We start from the raw sequence: 26,469 nt of genomic DNA on the forward strand, positions 1-26,469 counted from the left end.
ATTCGACCATCTGTTTTCACACTTTCAACACAGTGTAAATTAAGGATTTATTGTGCACAGATTCATTGAACAAAATAAGAGCTTTCACAAGTGCTGAAGCTGAAAGAGCTTGCTGAAATCATTGATCTTGAGCTACACTGACAGCTGCCGTGATTATACAGGGAGAGCACTTTCTGTGTAATTCGTGCTCAAGAAAAGTTATTGTTTTTCATGAGACTTTGTGAGTACTTCATACTTCACCTTGACAACATTTATCTATACACCGATTGATTTCATAATGTTTAATATTTATTCAAAAGTGAAATGTGAAAAATTATTACAGGAAATAATTAAATGAGTCAATAAATGGTCCTCTGCCGCCATCTGCTGGAAAAAGTGGTAATTAATGTGCTAGTGATAGTAGTGATAAAGTGATAGTGTTTTCTATCAAATGTTGTATTTCCAACATCTTGAAATATTCAGTTTTACAAATCCAGTAGTCCAGTAGTGCCTTTGTGATGGAACTGGAGTTTTGTAGCATGATGGCTTTTTTACAGTGTTGAAAAAAATTAGCAGTTGAGAAGTTTTAAATAAGATTTTCATATAAATAAAATTATGTAGGCTAAAATGAAATTGTTTCATAGAAAAAAAAAAGAAAAAAAAAAAAGATTTAAAAAAGACAAAAAAGAAATAGGCCCTAGGCCTGTGTAATTCATTGCTCAGACCCAGAAGAATGACTCTGTAGCTGTCCAAGAGAGACAAGAAATCACCAGAGTGAATTTTAGGAGCATTAGAGACGGGCTGGATGGGGTGCTTTCCAGTGTGTGAAAGATGGGTTTAAACATCAGAGTTATTTTTTGTATATAAATTATTATTATTAATATAAACAATGCATAGCATCCAGATGGACTATAGTTTTATTATTATAATTTTGCATAAACAATAATCAGAACGATAAAAAGAGAAAAACAGACACCATACTGATAGAGCAAGCGGTAATCTTGGACAGCTTGTTAAAGATTATTTCTATGAGTAAAGGAACCTGTTGTGAAGCACCGCTCATTCGACGCGTCTGTTTCAGCACTTCGAGCTGCGCGAGTGTGCTCACCTCACGAGCATCAGGCACGTTCTCTGTGAGACGCCCTAACCATAAATATATACGCTTCTAATAACGTACTGGTTCTATGACTGACAGAAGTGCATAATCTACAGGAACATTGACATTTCTCTGTTCTTGCTTAACTTCATCTGCCAGTTTATGCCTTGCTTTTCATAGTTATATGCTGCCGCCATGTTTCCAACACCTGGCCCCGCCTTAATGCTATGATTGACAGGGCGGGGCGGAGACGTGATCGGCTCGAAATGCATTTACAAATTCACATTGAATTTTGCTACATTCATTGCGGGACATTTAATGAAAATGCAGTTGCACTGTGAGTGTAAATGCAATTAAGAAAACTAACATTTAAATGATCATTTTGCTACAATTTTTTTCTAGAACGTGTTAAACATATATAATCATCTCTACATTTTCATTTTAATTTTGCAACTTGTAAAGCATTAAAATATATGTTTAAATTATATGTTAAATGTAGTGTAGGAAATAGCAAATGTAAATTATATTACTGAATTTGAATTATCATTTTGCTCCAAACATTGCATATATGGTATGGAAAATGTAAATGTAAATACAGAAATGCATTGCCATTTTACATATTGCATTGCCATTTTGGATATTACATTGCAAATTGAATATTGCTACACATATGCTTCCATAGAAAACATGATAGTTAGTTTTTTAGTGTTTGTTGTTCTCGTTCATGTTCACTGTTTGAGCAGCACGTGTCGTGATTCACTGAATCATTTCTCAAAGTATTTGATTCAATTGACTCGGAGTTGAAAAGTTCAGTTTCTCCATCATTACTCACCAGAGACTGAACTCGTGTTCATGATAAACTGATTTATGATATATAGAGAGAAATGAGACGCAGGTTTACTGTTTCTTATCAGTGGATGAGCTTTACTCACACAAATATCCTTCATTACAGTTAGATAAAGAATCACAATGTTACATTAAATAGTAAATAAACTATTTTAACATCGCTGGTAAAACTATTAAAACTACAACACTGTTTCTGTCGATTAAAACAGCTTAAATTCTTAAAACAAACCTTTATTCAGCACGATCGCGGCGCAGTCTTATGACGTCATGTCGTCACTACAAAATAACAGTCCTGTTCAGACGCTGCATTGTCTACAATCACAGAAGTGCACTGAAATCTAACCGTGTGGCTCAATCAGCTCCCTAGTTCAGTAGTCAGGGCACTGATCAGGGAGTCGGCCACATTCACTTTCATGATATACTGATTTACGACCTAGGGTCCTAGGGAGCTGATTTACCAGATAATCTGTATTAAAATTAAAACAGTGACAAATATGATACAAACAAACATGTTAAAAAGTGTATAAAACAATGTATAAAACTTCTCAGAAATGCTCTTAAGAATAGTCTTAAGTTTTGACTTAAGTGTCAAAAAATTCTTAGTAAAAAGAGTAGGACTTTTCTAAGAGTAGGAGACTTTTATAAAGAAGCTAAAAGCAACTTTTAGTAAAGTATAAGACTGATTCTTAAGTGCTGACTGAAGTCGCACTTAAGTGTCGTAAACTACAATGATGTACACTCAAAATGGCCACCCTTAACCTCTGAATCTGCCAATAGAGAGTCTGCAAGGGTGAAGTCACAGCAGCACAACACCAATCATTTAATGTTATTATAAAAATACAAATATTTCAAAAAAATGTTAAAAGATGTAAGCATATCGTGTAGCTGTGCTTGGAGTCAATTGTTTCATGTGTGATAATGAAATGAAATTTCAAATTATTTCAAATTATTTTTGGCCAGGCTGTCATACAAAGTAATGATGAACATATGCATAAACAAGAGAGGACCAATGAAATATTAAAAACTGATTATGTTGTAGTCAATGTCATATTTTAAAACACTTAATATAAACATAAAAATAAAAAATGTTTTTCTCATATTTTGATGGTTTAAGCAATTTTTTGGGTCATTTAAAAAAAAAAAAAAACCTTTGCACATTAACTTTGGCCACTATGTTTGGTGTGGTAAGTTTACACAATACTAAAGAGCTCAAAAGAATATCACTGCAGTGAAGGTTTATGACTGGGCAAGCGCTTTTGGACTGCGTTTATATTAGAAAAGCTTTCCAGTGCTGGAGAGAGTTCGAGACTGATTCAGTGCAGTGTGGTTAGTATTGGAGTGTGAGTTTCGGAGGCAGAGCAATGAAGAGAGGGGTGTGTTTGTTTGGGTTGATTTTAGATATCAACAGTGTTCAACAACGAATTTGAGAAATCGCGTACAGCACCTTTAAATGTGTTAAAATGCATTAAACATATTATTAAGTAATATTTATTAAATTTATTACATTTATTTAAAGTTATTACATTTCTTAATTAGGTCAGTTACAAAAAGAATTGACAATCAAGTTTATGTCATTCTATCAACTCCATGTCATCATATAACTCCAATACAGCATATCTTCATTGGAAAGCGTGTCTCCTCTTCTTTACTGCCATCTTGTTACTCCTAACTAGGTTAAGACACCTCTCCATCTCTCTTAAATAATTTAGGAGCTGAGACCTAGTCCTGACACTTAGGAGCCTTTATGAATCACACTTATTCTTAAGTCTAAGAATAAGAGTAAAATTACGTCATTCTTGGAATTTTGACACACTTAAGAATCAAATTTTATTCTGAGCAGCTTTATACATACAGGCCCAGGTCTTTTGAAGTGCATATTTTGCTAGAAATCTCTCTCTCTTCAAACTCTTTCTCTCTCATTTCCTTTCTTCCTGCAACGTGTATGAATGTTTGTGTGTGTGTGTGTGTGTGTATGTATGTGTTTGTGTCAGATTGGTTTGTGTTAGAATAAATAAAGTCTCTTGTAGATTTTAAAAGAAAGTGTCTTGTATTATGTGCTTGCAAAATTGAATGTCTTAAACTGTCGATCTTAAAGTTACCGTGCTCTAATCAGTGTTTTCACGATAGTGGATATTCATATCCGCTACAAGAGCCTATTACGGCGCGAGCAGATGAACGCTGGATGATTCAGTTGCTCGGTCGTAAACTAAATGACTCTTTATAGTTCCCTATAAATTAATTATTTCATTTGAGCTAATTTTGGTCTTACATATTATCAAAAAAAAATCATTTAAAAAGACACTGAAATGTTTTAATATTTAAAATTTTTTTTTTTTTTTTAAATTTGCATTGTGCAAAATTATCACAAATTAGTATTGATGGTGTGGAATCTTTTTCTATTGATATGTCTCCTCATTTACAATTAGAGCAATGATGTGAACACAAGTTCCACTAATGGCACCAACTACTCCAGGGAAGTGCACTATCAACATAAAAGTGGCTTGCTTTTGCCGTATGGTTTGATTGTCAATTAGAAAGTCAATGAACTGCCATAGAGTAGTGGCCAAATGTGATGTCCAGACATATGAAAATTGACATCTTCAACCTTAATTTAAATGTTTTTAAAAATGTGTTAAAAGATGTAAGCATATCATGTAGCTGTGATTGGAGTCAATTGTTTCATGTGTGATAATGAAATGAAATTTCAAAGAAATTATGAACATGCAAAAACAAGAGAGAACCAATGAAATATTAAAAACTGATTATGTTGTAGTCAGTGTCATATTTTGAAACATTTAAATAATATAAACATAAAGATAAAAATATTTTCCTCATATTTTGATGGTTTAAGCAAAATTGTAGGGTCATTGAAAAAAACAACAAAACCTTTGCACATCAATTTTGGCCACTATGTTTGGTGTGGTAGGTTTAGCAATAGTACTATTTAAGAGCCTTACTGTGGACTGATGGGCTCAAGTCATCACCGGTGCACTGCTGCATTCTTACAGTCACCAAAAATATGTTTTAGAAAAGCTTTCTAGCGCTGGAGAGAGCTAAGCAGGAAGGCCTGAAAACAGACGTGGAGGCTGCTTTGATCCCGCTTCTCATGTGAGTAACACTGGGGTTTGATTGTCTGGAGCTGCTGTGCTGTTTGCGACTAACAACAAACTCTTGTTTGTATTCACTCTTGTGTACTGTACGTTCATTTTTTTTTTTTTTGTGCTTCCTTGTCGTTTGTTCATCATCTGGCTTTATTTTTCGTGAAGCATTTTGTTGCATGTCAGCTGTGATAAACAGACATCCACTCTCATATTGCGTGTGTAACAATGGCCAGATTTTTGCTGGTAAACTGCCCGCTGATGCCCGCTAGAGAATGAGGTGCTTAGCGTTATTGATATTGCATTCACCTCGCATGCCAGCAGCGATTGGGCCAGAGTTCAAGACTGACTCGGAGCAGCGTGGTTACATAGGGGTGGTTAGAATTGGAGTGTGAGTTGTAAGACTTGATTTTCCTGCTAAGACAAACTGAGATCAAGCGCCCTGCAATAAAGCAATAAAACTCATCTGGAGAGAAGATCTCAAAGAAATAGCATAAGACAACTCTCCTCACACATCTACAGTATGCACAGTAAACACTCACACATCACTGTGTGTATATACAATTCTTACTCGTAAGAGTCATGTTTGAGCAACTGATGTTATGTATTTATGATTTCTGAATTGGCTTCTAATTGGTTATTTGTGTAATTGGCATGATACATTTTTACCTGACAAATAAAATGTTATATTATACAAGCTGCTATCCCTTGAGCAGGGAGAACTCTCCCTCGAGGAACACCTGGAAGAGTTATGGCGCCTCTTCTGGACCATCCAGGCCTCTGCTCGTTATACGTATGGGACTCAACACCGCCAGCTTTGTGGAGTGGGTGCTGGCATCCTTCACTGTGGATGATGTCACCAGACCCACTCCCAACCCAGTGCCCAGCCAGAACCCATCTGTCAGGTTAAAGCAGTTTGAGCCCACCTTGTGTCTGACCAGGTGCCAAGGGAGCTATCGTGGAATCGGAGAGCAAGAAGATGATCCCCACCCACCCTCCTTTCACTGAGAGCGAGATTCTGGCAGCACCTAATTCGGACCACAAGTTAAGAGAATCTTCATCTGTCCCATCAATCCCACCCAGCCTCCCTCTCCCAACAATCATATTAGTCTTAGCCTTTATCATTGGACTATTTTACACTTTCAAGTCTCATCCTCAGCCACTCCTGCCACCCACTCGTCACCATCTCCAACCATTCCCTCTGCGTTTACCCATCCTCTCAGTGGTGTGGATCCACCTCGACCAGCTAACAACCGCCTGGGCAAGAGGATACGCATTTTGACTTCAAAGTACGCTGGGACGATTTATCACTCTAAACTACGCAAAAACCTGGTGACACCTCTGTGCACGAGCAGTCCTCAAAGCAAGCAACAGGAAAAGAAGAAGAGTTCGACCAATCATAGCGCTAGGTTCTTCCCCCAAATAGCAAGTGGGGATGTTTGACAGATGTGTAAAGCCTATCATTAAAAAGAGACTGAAAATCGACACCAATAAAGATTCCCGCTCGATCCCCCTTCCACTCCCGCCGTTTGACTGATGAACAGTAGGCTACAGTAATCGCGGTACTTCTGACTCCTGAAGGTAAACGGCCTGGGCTCGATGTGGAAAGGTGAAATATTGTATTGAGTTAACTTAATCCCCTGGGTTTGATGATCACACGGATCGCATGGATAATCTTAAAATACTCCGTCATTTATGTTCCCTCAGATAAGAGGAAGACATCATTCAGCCATGCAAATTATAAAATGCTCAAGTAATGCTGAACAATAAATCTTAATAAATTTGAAATCGCTATGGCTTAGTGATTATGAAAGTGCTGTGATTTGTGGATGACTGATCAGCTTATCGTTAAGCGCGAGTCTGGAGAAACAGGCGTACATTTATTAATTCTCAGTGTTGAGCAACGTAGCCTGCATGTGTTACGTTATTGTGTTAATAATAACTAAAGTACCTAATTATGTTACATATTTATTTTGTATGAAAACTAGCGCGTTAGTTACTTATGGATTAAAAAGTACCGTTGTATCAGTGCTGCGCGAGCTGTCTCTCACAAACACGGACGCGCGCACACAGACATAAGATAATTGTAAAATGAAAATTGACGGACTAAGTTTAAATTTTGTTCTTGCTTGTGTTTTTTTTTCTGTCAAAATGTCAGAAAGCATTTTGTATTATCCATCCGTGTTTTTAAAATTAGTTAAATGACGGACGTTTTACTGTTAACACAGCCCTCATTACATGTCGGATTCGTCTAAATTATACTTGATATTCTTTTTAGAAGAAGTGATTCGTTTTGCTTTTATTGGACTCCTGTCTATTCATTGTCAACTGTTTTCTATAAATATGTTTGTACTGGCTAACATTTATTCAGCTAATGCGTGTCCTGTTAAAAATGTAGGCCTACAATGTTCAAATGCAAAGACAGCACGTCACAAATAGAAGCCCTTTTCCCTGTGGTATTCAGTATCATATTAGGATATTGGAATAATAAATTAAGTAATTAATTAATCTTAAATGTACATACAATGTTCCTTTGTTTTTGTTTTTTTTACTGTTTCCTAGGGGTTTCTTCATTTTAGACTAGTTGACCAGCACACATTATATGCAATGCAATATAATGCATGATGAGTATTTAATGACTTGTCCCCTATTAGTCGTCGTCAATTCCCATCCCCCCCCTCATCGGTACGCAAAAAATAATATCAAGGTTGGCAGGTCTGAATAAGACTAATACAAACATTATTTTTGCAGAATGAGTGTGTTAGAACTGGAACTGGTCGTGGCTAAAACTGGAAGGCAAGGTCTCAATAAAAGGGCAAGAGGTGTCCTTTCATCTAGGAGATGTATTCTCCAAAATCAACAGGCAGGGATTCGCCAGATGCATTCTCTGCATCAAAGATATAAATTATGCTAACAAAGGCAGCCATGCTCTGCAGGCTCACTGCCAGACGGATGCAGATGATAGCTTCCACTCATAGTCTTGCCAGCACCTTCCTTCCAGCATCAGCTAGCCACAGTCCAGCAAGCCAGAGTCAAGCAAGCCAGGGGCCAGAAACAATCAGGCAGCAGTGCCAGGGAAAGATCCATGTACCAGTTATAAACCGCATAGCAAATGCAGAGGTAGGTGGTGTAGGCTTGTTAGTCAGCACAGGCAGCATAGACAGAGTACACTAGCACTTTGAGATTGTTTATTCAATGTAAAGTGCACTACAAATAAAATGCATTATTATTATTATTATTATTCACAATCAGCTCCGGTCACTGGCAGCATCATCACCTAAACATGGAATACACTAGCTTTACATTAATTACATAATTTGTGTTCTAGGCAATGGTCCTTGGAACCTTGGCGGAGCATTCCATCCCGTTTTCTAAGGCTCCTGTAATTGTTGAGCTTGCCCAGATCCTCTCCTTGGATAAACCAGCTTTGCAGGGAATGAAGCTGTCATGGACAGCAGCTTCATACAAGATGATCCATGGTCTAGGTATTTACATTTTCTTTTTTACCTACTATTTTAGTGAACTGCACACATAAAAAAATGTTCCTTAAACTACCATGTTGCTATATATACTGCTATGTTGCCAGAATTTCCTGTTGTATGATTTATATTGTACCAATTAGATTATGCATGTGATGTAACAAATCTGTCTAACTTTGTGTAGGGCGGACCTACTCTGAGAGGACCTTTTCCAACATGAAGAGATTTCCCTTTTCGTTAAATTTAGACGAGAGTACCTCCAACAACAACAAAAAGGTTGGTCTCATATTAAACTATTGCCATCAAAGTCCTTCTGTTTTTGCTTCTGTGTATGCCCTGTAAAATGTTGCATGGCTAATAAACCTTTTTATGTTGTAGGTCCTCACCATGCTTGTTTTCTACTATCATGCAGACTTGAGGAAGGTGATAGTGGAGCATTTGGGGTCCTTGGAGATTGTGAAGGTGAATGCTGCTTCTTTAGAGAAGGTGCTCTGTGAGTTCTTTGAGAAAAACAACATCCCGTGGAATAACCTTGTGAGTATGCTGATGGACTCGTGTGCTGTGATGAGGGGCAGCAAGACTGGCCTCGAGACCAGGATGCACCAATACTGTCCCAACCTGCTCGATGTTGATGGGGACTCCTGTCATCATATACACAATGCGGCAAAGAAGTTCTCAGAGCCCTTTGACAGCTACTTGGAGAAGCTGTTCAGTGATCTCCAGGTTGACTATCAGTGGAGTCCAGACCAGGTAAACAAAATGCCAAGCACATTTGACACTACAGCGCCTTACCCCCCTTTGTTGAGCACTCACAGTAGCACACTCCACCTATGTGAATTTGGTATAACCTGAATTTGTCAGCTCTAGTCTAGACCACGACTGCTGACCCTACTGTACTGTACTGTGGTAAAACTATGGAATGTGTAGAATGTCTATGTGTTTCTTTGAAAATCTTTTTCTGGCTTTTGTCAGGTGATGTACCTCAAGGAGATAGCTATGATTCTAAATCTCTCCGCTTCCAGCCCACAGAGGGGCTTTGTTCCTCATCGCTGGCTGTCTGCATACGATGCCAGCATGGCAACCCATGCCATGATGCCTGCGTACAAAGTCCTCTATTATGGCTACCTCTCCACTGCAGATAAGGAGATGTATAGGGAGCTTTTGGAACTGATGTACACAAAGTACCACGTCAACCAGGCGGCAAGAGCCAGTATCAAGGTGGTTCAGGAGGAACTCAACAGGAAAGGTGATGAGACTTGATGTTCCAATTCCTTATAATAATTAGCACTTATACTTGTTATGAAGTTACTAATGAGGAGGAATATGTATTGTGTTTTACACATTAATTAATCTTTTACAGGCATGACTCCACAAGGCCGTGAGAGAAAAAAGAGGGTATGTCAGAAGCTGTGGCATGAGGAGACGACAACAGTCCTACGGCTCAGCATCTACATGGGTGTGCTGGCTATTCTCAAGGAGTATGTCATGGTTTTCCAGGTGGGTGTTAGTTGTGCTTGCAATTACTGCAACTTGACTGCACGTGCATGCACATCCAATGTTGGCAATAAATCAGTTTCAAAATAATTTGTTTTACATACACAGGGTAGCCAGACATTGGTTCACAAACTCCATGATCGGCAGCTTGAGCTGTTCCTGGCCTTCCTGGCTTGCTTCATGAAGGCAGAACACATTACTCAGGTAATTAACTCCTCCTTACACCCACTCTGCCTACATTAGTATATTGATTTTATCTCTATTTTTACTTTTCTGTTGTCTGTACTATCAGTTGTGTTTCATTTTTTGTTAAGCAACCTGGGGTCTTTTGAAAGGCACTTAAGTTATTACTCCTATTAATTACTAACCTTACACAGCTGTCTCCCAGGGCACTGAGGGAGATGGTCCTGGAGGATCATATGCTGCTGCCCTCCAAGGAGGTCTATGTGGGACAGGAGGCTGACACGTTCAGGAGCCAGAATCCCAATCATGCTGTAAGTACCCTGCATCACCTGCATGACCCTTTTTCTCAATTGTTTTTGAGACTTAAAATAATTGTCAGTTTTTGGTGTTTTGTGTCAGCTGTTGGTGCCATTCCTAGCAGACGTCAGGAAAGCCTACATCACCACTGCAGTGTACCTCCAGAAGAAGCTCCCCTTGGCCAGTCCGACTCTGACAGCCCTGTCTGCTCTGGACCCTCTTCTGAGAGGCCACTCACAGGCAACCATCCAGTTGAAGAAGTAAGAATAAGAGGTAAGTTTTTTTTTTTTTTGCCATATTACCAGGTACTTTGGGATTTTTGTTACCTCGTGTCCTTACACTGATTTCAAATTCTCATCCATTTCTTGGCAGGCTGAGTGGTATGCTGAGGCACCTCTTGCCAGCAGACCAGGACATCCAGAGAGAACTTGTACGGTTCAATGTTGACCTGACCAGCCCCAGTTTCAAGGAGGGAGAGAGCATTGTGGAGTGGTGGGGTCATGTCTTTGACCAGCCAGATAAGTACCCCTCCCTGAGTGCAATGGTTAAATGTTGCCTCTCCATCTTTCACAGACCAAGAGTTCAGTCGTCTTTTAGTTTGATGAATGATGTAATTGACCAAAGGAGTGGCAACATGAATGTACCAACATTTAATGCAATACAGACGGTCAAGTACACCCTGCAGTCCAGGGGGAAGACAGCCATGCAGCTCTTCAGAAGGGACGATGTGAAGTTTGGGGAGGTGGACAGAACACTATGCAAGAACATCAACTCTGCAGCAGCCACATACAAACGCCAGCAGAAGATGAATCAGAAAGAAAAGCAGCATGGCTCCCAAGCATCTGGCAGTGCTCAGCAGGCCAAGAAACAGAATGCTGAAGAAGAGAAAAGGGCGAGGCTGAGACATGTGGCAAAACAACGAAAGCAGGCCATGGAGACACTGGTGGTTCAGGCAAAGAAGAAAAAATGAGATCTGGTTCTGAGAGTATTACAAACTGTAATGTAAATTGTTATCTTTGCCAATAAAATGTATTAAAATCTGAATCACATAACATTGTATTGGCTGTCAATCATGATGGAAGAGTAGACAAGTTAAGTTACAGCATGTTCACCATCTCTTGTGGGGGTTATGCATTAAGCCATTTGTGGTGCCCTTACCACATTGTGCCTCATATACTGTAAATGTTAGTCCCAGTGACAGGCTGGCATGAAATGGCTTGCATAATACTTAGTAAGGAGGCCATAATAATTTTTGACTCATGGCTGAAGTTAAGATTCTCCAGCTCTCCCCAGGTTGGCAAAAAAAGCATCTCAAAATGCATGCCCCCGGACCCCCCGAGAGGGGTAATATCCTTCTCACCTTTTTCACCCCTGACCTGTTTTCATGCCTGAAAATAAGTCTCTGATGTCCCCAGAGTGTGTATGTGAAGTTTTAGCTCAAAATATATTTTAATATAATAAAATTTATTATACCATGTTATACCATTATACCATTGCCACTTTTTGGGGATGAGCAAAAATGTACCGTTTCAGTGTGGCCCCTTTAAATGCAAATGAGCTGCTGAGCTCGGCCTAAGAGGGCAGAACTTCAAGAGCTGATTCTCCGTGTCAGTCAGGAGTCAGTCAGGACACACTATAATGTCAGAAACTGCAAATATATGCTGCATGGAGATAGAACAGGTTTAGATTATGTATAGTAATTTTTTCCACTTTTTACACATTTTAGACTCAAATTAACTTGTTCACATTTTATATATATATATATATATATATATATATAAACACTCTGACTCAATTCGGACACATGAATGAACTCTGCACTCATACAACCTTTTAAACATTCTTGTTTGTACCATATTTGTCACTGTTTTAATTTTAATGTACAAAAATTATCTGGTAAAATAGTTAGATTTTTATGCACTTCTGTGATTGTAGACAATGCTGTGTGTGAACAGGACTTTTATTTTGGAGTGACGACATGACGTCATAAGACTGTGCCGCGCTCCTGCATCTGTTGTGATTCTGCTGAAGAAAGGTTTGTTTTAAGAATTTAATGTTTAAATCGATAGAAACAGTTTTACCAGCGATGTGAAATGAGTTTATTTATTGACATTATTATAATGCTTTATCTAACCGTAATGAAGGATATTTGTGTGAGTAAAGCTCATCCACTGATGAGAAACAGTAAACCTGCATCTCATTTCTCTCTATATATATCATAAATCAGTTTATTATGAACACGAGTTCAGTCTCTGGAGAGTAATGATGGAGAAACTGAACCAATTCTTTCAACTCCGAGTCAATTGAATCAAATACTTTGAGAAATGATTCAGTGAATCACGACACGTGCTGCTCAAACAGTGAACATGAACGAGAACAACAAACACTAACTTACAAACAAACTACTCATGTTTTCATCAAAGTGTAATCATTTAAATGTAATATTTAATTCATTACCAAATGTAGATCATAAATGCCTAAATATAAAGTTTATTAATTTGCAGCGTTAGTTTTGAGTGTTTTTTTTTTTGTCTAACAAGGTCATTGAAGACCATTAAGTCTGTTTAATTATTCTTTTCTTAAAGATGGCATTTATTAAAGAGGAGACTGAAGACATAAAGATGGTGTTTATTAAAGAGGAGACTGAAGACATAAAGATGGTGTTTATTAAAGAGGAGACTGAAGACATAAAGATGGTGTTTATTAAAGAGGAGAGTGAAGACATAAAGATTGAAGAAACATTCAGAGTGAAACATGAAGATACTGAGGAACAAACAGGTTGGTTTTATTCTCACAGCTCATTTGATCATTATTAAAATGTCCAGATCTACAGAAATATAGAATATACATAAGTATCATCTTACAGAGAATATTACAGAATCCATTCATTCCAGCATAATATCATTCAGGTATAAATTCCTTTTTAATTGATCATTAAATCATTTAATTAAGGTTTGCACGTTTCCATGGCAGAGTTCAACATAAATATTCATTACTACCAGTTTGCTAAGTTTCAAATGATTATTAAACAGCAGCACAAACTATGTGAAATCAGCAGGCCTTCTGGCGCACTCAGTGTCGTTTCATTCAAGTGGACTTACTGTAGAGCAGGGGTGGGGAACGTCTGGCCTCCGGGCCTTATAGAGCCCACGAGACAGTTTGATCTGGCCCACGAATCAATTCCAAAAAAAAAAAAAAAAAAAAATTAATAATAATAATTGTAATCATGTAACCCAGGCTGCGCCAGCACTGCTGCCGCTCTAAGCATGAGCAGATGAGAGAGAAAGACACGAGACAGCTGCACGGGTTTCCAGAAACCCTCTGTGAGAAAACGGATATACAGGTGCTGGTCATATAATTAGAATATCATCAAAAAGTTGATTTATTTCACTAATTCCATTCAAAAAGTCAAACTTGTATATTATATTCATTCATTACACACAGACTGATATATTTCAAATGTTTATTTCTTTTAATTTTGATGATTATAACTGACAACTAAGGAAAATCCCAAATTCAGTATCTCAGAAAATTAAAATATTACTTAAGACCAATACAAAGAAAGGATTTTTAGAAATCTTGGCCAACTGAAAAGTATGAACATGAAAAGTATGAGCATGTACAGCACTCAATACTTAGTTGGGGCTCCTTTTGCCTGAATTACTGCAGCAATGCGGCGTGGCAAGGAGTCGATCAGTCTGTGGCACTGCTCAGGTGTTATAAGAGCCCAGGTTGCTCTGATAGTGGCCTTCAGCTCTTCTGCATTGTTGGGTCTGGCATATCGCACCTTCTTCTTCACAATACCCCATAGATTTTCTATGGGGTTAAGGTCAGGTGAGTTTGCTGGCCAATTAAGAACAGGGATACCATGGCCCTTAAACGAGGTACTGGTAACTTTGGCACTGTGTGCAGGTGCCAAGTCCTGTTGGAAAATGAAATCTGCATCTCCATAAAGTTGGTCAGCAGCAGGAAGCATGAAGCGCTCTAAAACTTCCTGGTATACGGCTGCGTTGACCTTGGACCACAGAAAACACAGTGGACCAACACCAGCAGATGACATGGCACCCCAAACCATTACTGACTGTGGAAACGTTACACTGGACCTCAAGCAACGTGGATTGTGTGCCTCTCCTCTCTTCCTCCAGACTCTGGGACCCTGATTTCCAAAGGAAATGCAAAATTTACTTTCATCAGAGAACATAACTTTGGACCTCTCAGCAGCAGTCCAGTCCTTTTTGTCTTTAGCCCAGGCGAGACGCTTCTGACGCTGTCTGTTGTTCAAGAGTGGCTTGACACAAGGAATGCGACAGCTGAAACCCATGTCTTGCATACGTCTGTGCGTAGTGGTTCTTGAAGCACTGACTCCAGCTGCAGTCCACTCTTTGTGAATCTCCCCCACATTTTTGAATGGGTTTTGTTTCACAATCCTCTCCAGGGTGCGGTTATCCCTATTGCTTGTACACTTTTTTTCTACCACATCTTTTCCTTCCCTTCGCCTCTTTATTAATGTGCTTGGACACAGAGCTCTGTGAACAGCCAGCCTCTTTTGCAATGACCTTTTGTGTCTTGCCCTCCTTGTGCAAGGTGTCAGTGGTCGTCTTTTTTCCCCATGATTGTGTAGCCTACAGAACTAGACTGAGAGACCATTTTAAGGCCTTTGCAGGTGTTTTGAGTTAATTAGCTGATTAGAGTGTGGCACCAGGTGTCTTCAATATTAAACCTTTTCACAATATTCTAATTTTCTGAGATACTGAATTTGGGATTTTCCTTAGTTGTCAGTTATAATCATCAAAATTAAAAGAAATAAACATTTGAAATATATCAGTCTGTGTGTAATGAATGAATATAATATACAAGTTTCACTTTTTGAATGGAATTAGTGAAATAAATCAACTTTTTGATATTCTAATTATATGACCAGCACCTGTAATTATTATATTATATAATGTTAGTTACAATATAATTATGTTATTTTATATTGTTATATATTATCTGTTATATTATAATAGATAATATATAATAATATTATAAAATAAAATAATACACTCGTTTAGGGATTAACTGCATTGGTCAAAAAATAAATGAGTCGTCTCAGTCTGGATCCAAGTGATTTAGTTGTATGCCACTGTATCATACATCAAGAGAGTCTGTGTGCACATTCCCTGAAGCTCCAAAGTGTAATGACAACTGTCGTTTCCACCATAAATTTCATCAAAAGCAGAGGGCTAAACAGCCGCCAGTTCAAAGAGTTATTGAGCGATCTCAAGTCCGAATACGGAGATCTTGTTTACCATTGTGAGGTGCGATGGCTGAGTCATGCAGATATGCTCGCACACTTTTACAAACTGAGGGAAAAAGTAAAACAATTCAGGAGATTAAGGGAAAACCTGTTGTGGAACTCAGTGATGGCAAGTGGCTGTGTGAGTTGGCCTTTATGGTGGACATAACCAAGTACCTGTCAGAGCTGAACGTCAAGCTCCAAGGTCCGAACCAGCTTCTCAGCTCTCTGCTTTCAAATGTGAAATCATTCGAAGTGAAATTAAAGCTGTGGCAACTGCAACTGGAAGAGGGTAACACTGTGCATTTTAATACTCTGCAAGAGCAAAAGCCTGCAATGACAGCTGAATATGCTGGTGAGTGTGTAAAACTGCTTCAGGCATTTAGCGAGAGGTTTCAGGACGTGAAAAGTAAACATAAGGAACTGCAGATATTTGCTACGCCGTTTAACGTGGAACCATCTGATGTACCCGATAACCTACAACACAACATAATTGAGCTGCAAAGCAATGACGAGCTCAAAGCTAAGTACAACAACCTCCCTCTGCTAGAGTTCTATAAACTGTACATACGTTCTGAGGATTTTCCCTTTCTGAGGAGACATGCACTGAAGTTTGCATCTCTATTGGGGACAACCTACTGCTGTGAGTAGTTCTTTTCAAAACTGACTCTTGCAAAGAATCGATTCCGCTCAAGACTGACTGACCCAAACTAGGAAAACCAGCTGTGAGTAATCAGCAATGCTGATTGAACAAATTAATTAAAATTACACAACAATTAAAAACAACAACGACAAAAAAACAACTGTACATTATGGCCTAAACATACAGAAAGGTGCCCCTACATATACACAGTCACCCTAGCTGTGATAAGACTTGTGGCAGTACCTGTCAAGAACAACAAAGAGGGGTACTTGGCATGCCTCACACATGAATGGAGTGCATTGCCCACACAGCCTGCATTTCCTGCGCCCCGTGTGGCTTTTTTTGATCCAATTGTACCAGAAATGGCAACAGTTAAGTGCTGGTAGCTGGTAGATGGTTGGAAGGACACCCCACACAGCTCCTCTGACAACTGCTCTTGGAAGGCCTGGTGTGTCATGGGCTGCTCCCCCTGGCTGCTACACAGTTGCTTGTGCAGCAAGTAGCTGTTTGGGACAGCAATGTCAACGAAATGGTGCAAGCGCAGTCATGTACCACTTCCTGCTTTTTTTCCATGAGGAATAGGAGCCAATCAACCGATCTGAAAGATCAACTCCCCCAATGAAGTGATTGTAATCTTTCACAGCTGTAGGAACTGGAACATCCAACGTTGTGTATCCACTGCTGGATTTGCACACTCTTCACTGTGTCCCCTGAGTATGCAGTGTGCAGAGTAGTGCACACACTCCCCTCACGTGTGTCCATCCACTTTGTGAAAAGGAGCGATCCCTGTCTGATCCACCTTTTTGATCCCTGTGAAGATTTCTTTGTCAGCGCATTCACTTTAGTGTTTGGGACACCAATTCTTGTGTCCCTGATGGTTCCACAGGCTCTAAACCCCAGGTTATAAAGGTGCTGGAAGAGTACTGGGCTGGTATAAAAATGATCACAGTAAATGTGATATCCAGATCCCAAGAAATCCTTTCTGACCAGTGACATCACAGCATGAAATGAAAGCCCCTTCCCACTTGTGAAACTGGACTTCCCTCTGTAAATATTGAAATCCACTGTGTAGCCATTATTATCGCACAGCACAAAAAGTTTTATTCCCCACTTTGTTGGCTTATTTTTTATGTACTGCTTCAGGCTGATTCTGGCTTTGGTGGCTACCATGCGCTCATCCACAGAGAGGTTTCTGTCAGGGTGGTAGACAGCTTTGCAGGCTACACGTAAACTGTCATATAGAGGTCGTATTCTGTGCAGACAGTCATACTCATTGGTTCCTTTTTTTCTGTCATTAGCAGCATCTTCTGCAGGGTCACTCATGTGCATATTCCATGTGATGCTGAGGAAACGGTCTCTGGACATGACCTTTTGAGGGTAGGGAACATGGAAGATGGATTTGACACGCCAGTAATCTCTAAGCTTTGGAAGCTTTAGAACACCCATTTATATTGTGAGGCCAATGTATTTGCACAGTTCTTTTTCTGTGATTGCAGTCCAATTGATTTTTTTTTCCTGCAGCAATATTTCTTGCTGCTTTTTTATTAGTGTTGTCACACAGTGTTTTGATAGTGGACTGGTCAAAATACATTTTGAAAAGCTCAGTGGGTGTTGGGATGTCCACTGAAGTTGACAGAGGTGGCTGCACACCTGGCTTTCTTTTGGGCAGGAACAGTTGGGGGGGTTGAGGCAAATGATCAGGGTCCTTTTCGGTTTTCCACCCACCAGAATGATTAGGGGCTGTCTCTAATCTAGAGCCCATGCCACGGGACCTTTGGCTCCAACTTCTGTAGCCTCTGGTGTTAGCCCTCCGATCATAATCTCTCCCTCTGCAAATTGGCATGGATGGCTCTGAGGTGCAGGGTGGCTCTGAAGGCTCCAATGGCTCTCCAACATCTTCAACACTACAACAAAGAAGGTAAGTAAAACGGTTAGTCAGATGTAAGTTAGTTAGTAAACAAGTTATATGTATTTAGCACAAAAGCAATATAGAAATGACAATAGTAAATGGCGCGTCATGCACTCATTCTATGCTGGTTTTGTTTATTCTCTAACTCAAAAGCAAAGCATATTTCATGAATATATATTTACGTGTCCAGGGACCGATCTATTCCTTCAAGAAAGTCGGCTTCGTCCCCACTAGAAACTGAAACGGGAGCAGATGAGCAGACGGAGCATTCTTCGTTGGACGCGAATAGTAGCTCCAAAACCTCCGTCTTCGTGTAATTCTGTTTCTATGTCGGTGTGCAGGCATAACAACACGCCCGCGTGTGTGTGAATGTGCTTGCATATGTAATTGTGCATTTGTGTGTATGTGTGAAAGAGAAATGACAAAGCAACAGAGAAAATAACGAGCAGAACGCAGTAGATTAGCATGTACAGCAAATGGAAGTGAAATGTCGCAGCTTGTGACGTCACCACATGCGACAAACCATGGGGTCATAGTGCACCGGACGTGATTACGTCATATGAGTCGTAGGAAGACGTAACTAGCAACTGCTTGCCACCTCAGATCTATAGAACGTGTGCAAAGACGTGAAAGGCATTTTAGTGTTTTTTGTTGTAAACGCATATAACGCAATTTGTGCAGACTCATTAGAGGGCGAAAACAACGCAACAGAAGCATGTTGGAGGCTTGATCTGAAAGTTTAAAGTCTCTGGTTTTGTATGCAAAAAGAATTTTTGTGCTACCTATATGGGTTGTGTTTATTGGCTCTTAAAGAGAGACACGCAAATGGGAGCGCGGGCGCTCTATCCGGTTTTAAAGGGTTAAACCACATGTGAATGTAGCTGGAAATGGATTTGTATAAATCACATTTCATGTTGGGGTTGTATGTTTGGTCATTGGAGCTGATCAATTGTTGTTCATGGTAATTGTGCCACCAGCTGGCAGCAGTAAGTGTGGCACATATTCAAGCCTTAAAATGGTCCTTTTATAGTTACAGTATTTTCTGGAACATAAGTTGCATCTGACTACAAATCAGCTCCATAGCATATTCCAAGCAATCAAGAGCTTAGAGAGTTACATTTAAAGTAGCTAGACAGATTCTGCCAGTATTGGTTCAGTGTAAACAATGATGTACATCTGAGTCCTTAAGATGGAGGGAAGTTAGCAAGGGAAGGGGATAAAAATCTGAACTTGAACGCAGCCCTGGAGTACCTCAACAGGACACTTTGTAGATTTATTTGAAATATCCATTTCCAATCATGAGTCTCTAATAAAGAGCTGATGAGTTGAACCTAGAGCAGGAATGCCCAATCCTGTTCCTGGGGATCTACATACATGCAGAGTTCAGATCCAACCCTGATCAAACACACCTGCCTGTAATTATCAAGTGGCCCTGAATATCTTAATTCACTGCTTCAGGTGTGTTTGATCAGGGTTTGCGCTGAACTCTGCAGGAAATGTAGATCTCCAGGAACAGGACATCTAGTGTTTCATTCCTATTCAACTGCGCTCCGTCTGTTTGATGCGCATGTGCATACTGGTATTCGTTCATTGAAGTCTGTGAAGTTTAATGGAGACTGTTGTCAGAAAATGCACACTTGCATGATTTTATAACATTTACAGGTAAGAGTATAACCATAAAATGTAAGTTTTGTGCTGAGGAAAACACATCACATAAGCACTCATTCTTTCTGTCTAATGTCACTTATGTGATCACTCCGTACCGTGCCCTGGCCCGCTTGAAGAGGCAGTGAGATCGCTAACTGTGCCGGAGTACAGAATGGCTACTACTATTGTGTGTGCTATGTCTGACATCATTACAACAACAAATATACAGTGGGTACGGAAAGTATTCAGACCCCCTTAAATTTTTCACTCTTTGTTATATTGCAGCCATTTGCTAAAATCATTTAAGTTCATTTTTTTTGAATGAAGTTTCATTTTCCTCATTAATGTACACACAGCACCCCATATTGACAGAAAAACACAGAATTGTTGACGTTTTTGCAGATTTATTAAAAAAGAAAAACTGAAATATCACATGGTCCTAAGTATTTAGACCCTTTGCTCAGTATTTAGTAGAAGCACCCTTTTGATCTAATACAGCCATGAGTCTTTTTGGGAAAGATGCAACAAGTTTTTCACACCTGGATTTGGGGATCCTCTGCCATTCCTCCTTGCAGATCCTCTCTAGTTCTGTCAAGTTGGATGGTAAACGTTGGTGGACAGCCATTTTTAGGTCTCTCTAGAGATGCTCAATTGGGTTTAAGTCAGGGCTCTGGCTGGGCCATTCAAGAATTATTTTAGCTGTGTGCTTAGGGTCATTGTCTTGTTGGAAGGTAAACCTTCGGCCCAGTCTGAGGTCCTGAGCACTCTGGAGAAGGTTTTCATCCAGGATATCCCTGTACTTGGCCGCATTCATCTTTCCATCGATTGCAACCAGTCGTCCTGTCCCTGCAGCTAAAAAACACCCCCACAGCATGATGCTGCCACCACCATGCTTCACTGTTGGGACTGTATTGGACAGGTGATGAGCAGTGCCTGGTTTTCTCCACACATACCGCTTAGAATTAAGGCCAAAAAGTTCTATCTTGGTCTCATCAGACCAGAGAATCTTATTTCTCACCATCTTGGAGTCCTCCATGCGGGCTTTCATGTGTCTTGCACTAAGGAGAGGCTTCAGTCGGGCCACTCTGCCATAAAGCCCCGACTGGTGGAGGGCTGCAGTGATGGTTGACTTTCTACAACTTTCTCCCATCTCCCAACTGCATCTCTGGAGCTCAGCCACAGTGATCTTTGGGTTCTTCTTTACCTCTCTCACCAAGGCTCTTCTCCCCCGATAGCTCAGTTTGGCCGGACGACCAGCTCTAGGAAGGGTTCTGGTAGTCCCAAATGTCTTCCATTTAAGGATTATGGAGGCCACTGTGCTCTTAGGAACCTTAAGTGCAGCAGAAATTTTTTTGTAACCTTGGCCAGATCTGTGCCTTGCTACAATTCTGTCTCTGAGCTCTTCAGGCAGTTCCTTTGACCTCATGATTCTCATTTGCTCTGACATGCACTGTGAGCTGTAAGGTCTTATATAGACAGGTGTGTGGCTTTCCTAATCAAGTCCAATCAGTATAATCAAACACAGCTGGAGTCAAATGAAGGTGTAGAACCATCTCAAGGATGATCAGAAGAAATGGACAGCACCTGAGTTAAATATATGAGTGTCACAGCAAAGGGTCTGAATACTTAGGACCATGTGATATTTCAGTTTTTTAATAAATCTGCAAAAATGTCAACAATTCTGTGTTTTTCTGTCAATATGGGGTGCTGTGTGTACATTAATGAGGAAAAAAATGAACTTAAATGATTTTAGCAAATGGCTGCAATATAACAAAGAGTGAAAAATTTAAGGGGGTCTGAATACTTTCCGTACCCACTGTATATAAAGTTCAGTCGTGAAACTCTATCAATCACTGATGTACTACGACACCAACCAATCGGAGGTACTTCATCATTTACGTAGCTTTATTTATACCGTATCCTAGCTGCGATCAACACGCTGCACAATATGAGAACTCCTATCATCCCACCTCCTCCCCAGTGCCACCTGTAGAGATCTGCTATGGGGGTTCTATCATTCTGCAGCAGCCTTCCCTTTGTTGTTATTTTGACTAAGCTGAAGAATTATGTATTTGCTCAGCAGCAGTGTAGCAGATCTCGTCCGCCAAAATCAAGCCTATGTACATTCCATGCTCCATGCTAATAAAATGCTGGTTGAATCTATTCACTCCGAGAGTTGTCATGATTGAACTTCTATTACTTATTGAATAGTAAAACACTTTTCAATTAATTTAATTCATTTGAGTATATTTAGGTTTATGTCGGGTCCGGTTCTCACCTTATTGATGAACAGGAATTGTAGTTTGCAAATTCCTCCATCAATGTCAGCTCTCTTCTAACAAGCTTATGAGTTTAACCAGATGTGATAAATAGAGGAGACATACAAAATGTGCAGTGTTGGGTCCCTTTGGACCAGGTTTGAAAACCACTGGTGTATTGAGTATAATATCTATAGATGGGATGGGCAACTCTGGTTCTGGAGGGACACTATTCTGCAGAGTTTAGCTCCATCCTTGATCAAACACACCTGCAAAATTTTACCCAACCTCAAAATTTAACCCTGAAGGCAGATTTATACTTCTGCGTCTGACCTACGCCGGAGCCTCTGCGCCGTAGGCTATGCGTCTGTTATCATTTATACTTCTGCGTCGTTGTCCGCGTTGACGTGCATGCAGACCACTAGTAGGCAGTGTCCGCGGTCATGTTGAGTATCAAGGCAAAAGCCGAAGAGGAAGCAGCTTGTCATGTACGTTGTCAGAGAAGCTTACAAATAGAGGCGGCAGAGAAGCTTACAAATAGGTAACGACTTTTGTTGCAGTTTGACTGCATGTGTCCCCCGAAACAGAGCGGTTTTTCATTCATCTAGGAAGTTGAAAACACTCGCTTTTCTCCTATTGCTCTGCACCAGTTTTTTGACCCGAGGGAGGGGTTCTAACAGACCATTCACAGCGCTTGCGGTCTGTGTAGAATTGACACGTTGTTACATTTTTGAAGAGGTGCGCGTAAGGCTACATCGTAGGCTACGTGTGGTACTCACAGCCTATGCCGTACACGTGACGCATAAGTATAAATCAGCCTTAAGTCTTCAGGAATGCTTGAAAATGACCGGTAGGTGTATTTGATTAGGGATGAAACTTTACTCTGCAAGACAGTGGTCCTCCAGTACCAAAGCTGCCCATTCCTGATCCATAGGATAGGATAGGATAGGGTATAGATCATACATGTTGTTGGTTTTGATGCTTGAAATGTCTAAATTGTTTTATGTCTATTTTTGTCCTAGACCTGATGGCACTGAAAGAGATGAGTCATGAACTTAATGAAAGGGAAGAAGAGAAAAAACTTTACGATAAACATCATGATTTCATGACTGGAGAAAGATCGACACAGGCTTCCTCACAGAAAAGAGCTCAAAAGACAGGAACTAAAAGTTATTTCACTTGCCAACAGTGTGGAAAGAGTTTCACACATAAAGAACACCTTAAAGTCCACATGAGAATTCATACTGGAGAGAATCCTTTCACCTGCCAACAATGTGGACAGAGTTTCAGACATAAAAGAAGCCTTACAGTTCACATCAGAATTCACACTGGAGAGAAACCTTTCACCTGCCAGCAATGTGGACAGAGTTTCAGTCAAAAAGGAAACCTTAAAGTCCACATGAGAATTCACACTCGAGATAAGGCTTACACCTGCCAACAGTGTGGAAAGAATTTCACTCTTAAAGGAAGCCTTAAAGACCACATGAGAATTCACACTGGAGAAAAGCAGTATACCTGCCAAGAGTGTGGAAAGAGTTTCACACATAAAGGAAACCTTACAGTCCACATGAGAATTCACACTGGAGAAAAGCTGTATACCTGCCAAGAGTGTGGAAAGAGTTTCAGTCATAAAGGAAGCCTTATAGCCCACATGAGAATTCACACTGGAGAGAGCCCATTCACCTGCCAACAGTGTGGAAAGAATTTCAGTAAAAAAGGAAAACTTGAAATCCACATGAGAATTCACACTGGAGAAAAGCCTTACACCTGCCAAGAGTGTGGACAGAGTTTCACTGAGAAAGGAAACCTTAAAGTCCACATGAGAATTCACACTGGAGAAAAGCCTTATACCTGTCAACAGTGTGGAAAGAGTTTCAGTCGAAAAGAAAGCCTTAAAGACCATATGACAACTCACACTGGAGAAAAGCCTTACACCTGCACTCTGTGCGGGAATGGCTTCACACGGGAACTGAGCCTTAGGGAACACATCAATATTCACACTTGAGAGAAGCCTTTTACATGTGGTCAGTGTGGAAAGAGTTTCAGATTTAAAGGTCACTTTAAGTGCCACATGAGGATTCACTCAAAAGAGAACTGTTTTAGAAGTCGTCGCTGGAAAGAGCAGAGGTGTAAAGAGTACCTGAAAACCATGCTTGAGTAAAGTACAGATACCTTACAGCAAAAATGACTCCATTACAAGTTACAACTTGAGTAAAAGTCTTGGAGTATCTGATTTTAACAGTACTTAAGTTTTTACTCATGCCCGAATTTAGGCTTTAAGATGCACTAGTCCTCGACACTAGTTCAGAAATGCCAGTGAAAATAAGAAACAATTTATTTGATTGATGGAAATCATGTTTATTTTCTAAAATCAAAATAAAATTAAACAACCTAATACTGCAATAAATCAAGGTAGACACAACAGCCTCTTAAATGTTAAAAGTGTAAAACTCTTGCAGTTCACAAAGCATATGCTACGTCCTATGCCTTCTCTGTTCAACTTAAGGAAATTGACGCGACGCCAGTTTACACTTTCTTCGTAACTTGAATACAGAAGGTGGTCTGGCGGAAGCTCGATATTTGACTTTATAACTTGTTTAAATATGGATTTTTTTTATTTTTATTTTTACTCCAACACGTCGCTTCACTTCAGAAGGCTTTCATTAACCCCCTGGAGCCGTGTGGAGTATGTTAATGATGGATGGATGTGGATGGAAGCTTTTTCTTCAGCTCATAATCATTGACCCCGTTCACTGCCATCATAAAGCTCAGATGCATCAGGATACTTATTAATATTTCTTTGATTATGTTCATCAGAAAGAAGAAAGTCATATACACCTAGGATGGCTTGAGGGTAAGTAAAGCTTGGGCTAATTTTCATTTGAAAGTGAACTAATCCTTTAAGTGTTGTGAACTAAGGACTACAATGATCCCAACTACAATGATCAACCCAAAATGGCCGCCCTCAACCTCTGAATCAGCCAATAGTGAGCCTGCAAGGGTGAAGTCACAGCAGCATGACACCAGTTATTTATATGTTAAATAAAATCATTAATGAATTTATTTTTTAAAAATTGCTTTGCGTTGTGCAAAATTCTCACAAATTAGTATTTATGCTGTGGAATCCTTTTCTCTGTCTCCTTATTTACAGTTGGATTGATGATGTGAACATGAGTTTCATCAATGGCTCCAACAACTCCAGGAAAGCCCGAAATCCTCATAAAGACGGCTTCCTTTTGCCACATGTTTTTGACAGTCAGTTTGAAAGATAATGAACTGCCAAACAGTAGTGGCCAAAAATGATGTTTGGCTTAGGAAAATTTACATATTCACCCTTCATTCAAATATTATTAAAAATGTCTTAAAGATTTTGTAAGCATATTGTGTAGTTGTGCTTGGAGTCAGTTGTTTTATTTGTTTAATTGTGTGACAATTTTAGGCCAGGCTGTCATACAAAGAAATTGTAAGCACATGCAAAAACAAAAACATTTTTGTTTTTCTAAAACCTGAAGCTGTAGTTTTTCTTCCATAGCGCGAACCCGGAGTATAAAGTATAAAGGTAGCGCCTGAGGAAGCAGTCGACACCTACTCGTCTTGACTGTTCAGCAGGCAGCCCGAAGCATGGCAGGGCAACGCAGAGTCTCGTTCCCTGTTCTCAGGGAACCATGGTTACATACGTAACCTGAGACGTTCCCTTTCGAAAGGGAACTCAACTCTGCGTTTACCGCTATGGGGAACAATATACCCACACCGCCATGCTAAAGGAGAGTGCATGCCAAATGACTAGACAAACATCCGGCAGTTCCAGAGAAATGCTGGGAGCAACTCCCCCTCGGGTCACGCAAGGCTGTCAGTGACAGCATTCCCTACGGCCAACAGCCCAAGCTGAGCCTAAAACAGGCCTTCCACAGAAAGCCTTCCAAGGCTGCTCAAAGCATCTGGGACCAGCATTCCGTGGAAAGTGATCCCTTAAAGGGAATGTGGCCAGGAAACCAAAAGGAACCCTGGCCAGTCACTAGAGAGGAACAAAGTCACCCTCAGCGCCACCAAGAAGGCCGTACTAATCTGGCAAAAGCCAAACTTAGTCTGGGCCAGCCCTGTCTGATACACAGAATCTCCAAAGCACATTCTTCAGGGAAGAGAGCAGGTAAGAGCGACTGCGAAAGAGCAGTGAGCAACTCAAACCCACGCGCAGAGATGGGCATCCTGGAGAGCAGAACTCAGTGGTATAAACCCTCGTATTGAGGGGAGTATACTCCGCT

General features: G+C 40.1%; 2 protein-coding genes across 2 annotated transcripts in view; one reads left to right on the forward strand and one right to left on the reverse strand.

Moving 5' to 3' along the window:
• The window catches only part of LOC127508724 (NACHT, LRR and PYD domains-containing protein 12-like), a 506,035-nt gene that overhangs the window by 175,765 nt on the left and 303,801 nt on the right, over positions 1 to 26,469 (reverse strand). The window lies entirely within an intron of this gene.
• Positions 13,062 to 25,575, forward strand: LOC127508847 (gastrula zinc finger protein XlCGF8.2DB-like). The gene is made up of 2 exons (XM_051887289.1): positions 13,062 to 13,250; positions 23,230 to 25,575. Exons 1-2 carry the CDS (start codon positions 13,094 to 13,096, stop codon positions 24,210 to 24,212), a joined length of 1,140 nt encoding a protein of 379 aa, XP_051743249.1. The 5' UTR covers positions 13,062 to 13,093; the 3' UTR covers positions 24,213 to 25,575.

The sequence above is a fragment of the Ctenopharyngodon idella genome, chromosome 3 (assembly GCF_019924925.1).
Source record: "Ctenopharyngodon idella isolate HZGC_01 chromosome 3, HZGC01, whole genome shotgun sequence".
Classification (NCBI taxonomy): Eukaryota; Metazoa; Chordata; class Actinopteri; order Cypriniformes; family Xenocyprididae; genus Ctenopharyngodon; species Ctenopharyngodon idella.

Bases quoted from the DNA above. Each gene is read 5' to 3' on its own strand.
- LOC127508847 (XM_051887289.1), top strand. From the start codon at position 13,094: ATGGTGTTTATTAAAGAGGAGACTGAAGACATAAAGATGGTGTTTATT. The intron at 13,251-23,229 runs GTTGGTTTTATT...TTTTTGTCCTAG, and splicing joins AGATACTGAGGAACAAACAG to ACCTGATGGCACTGAAAGAG.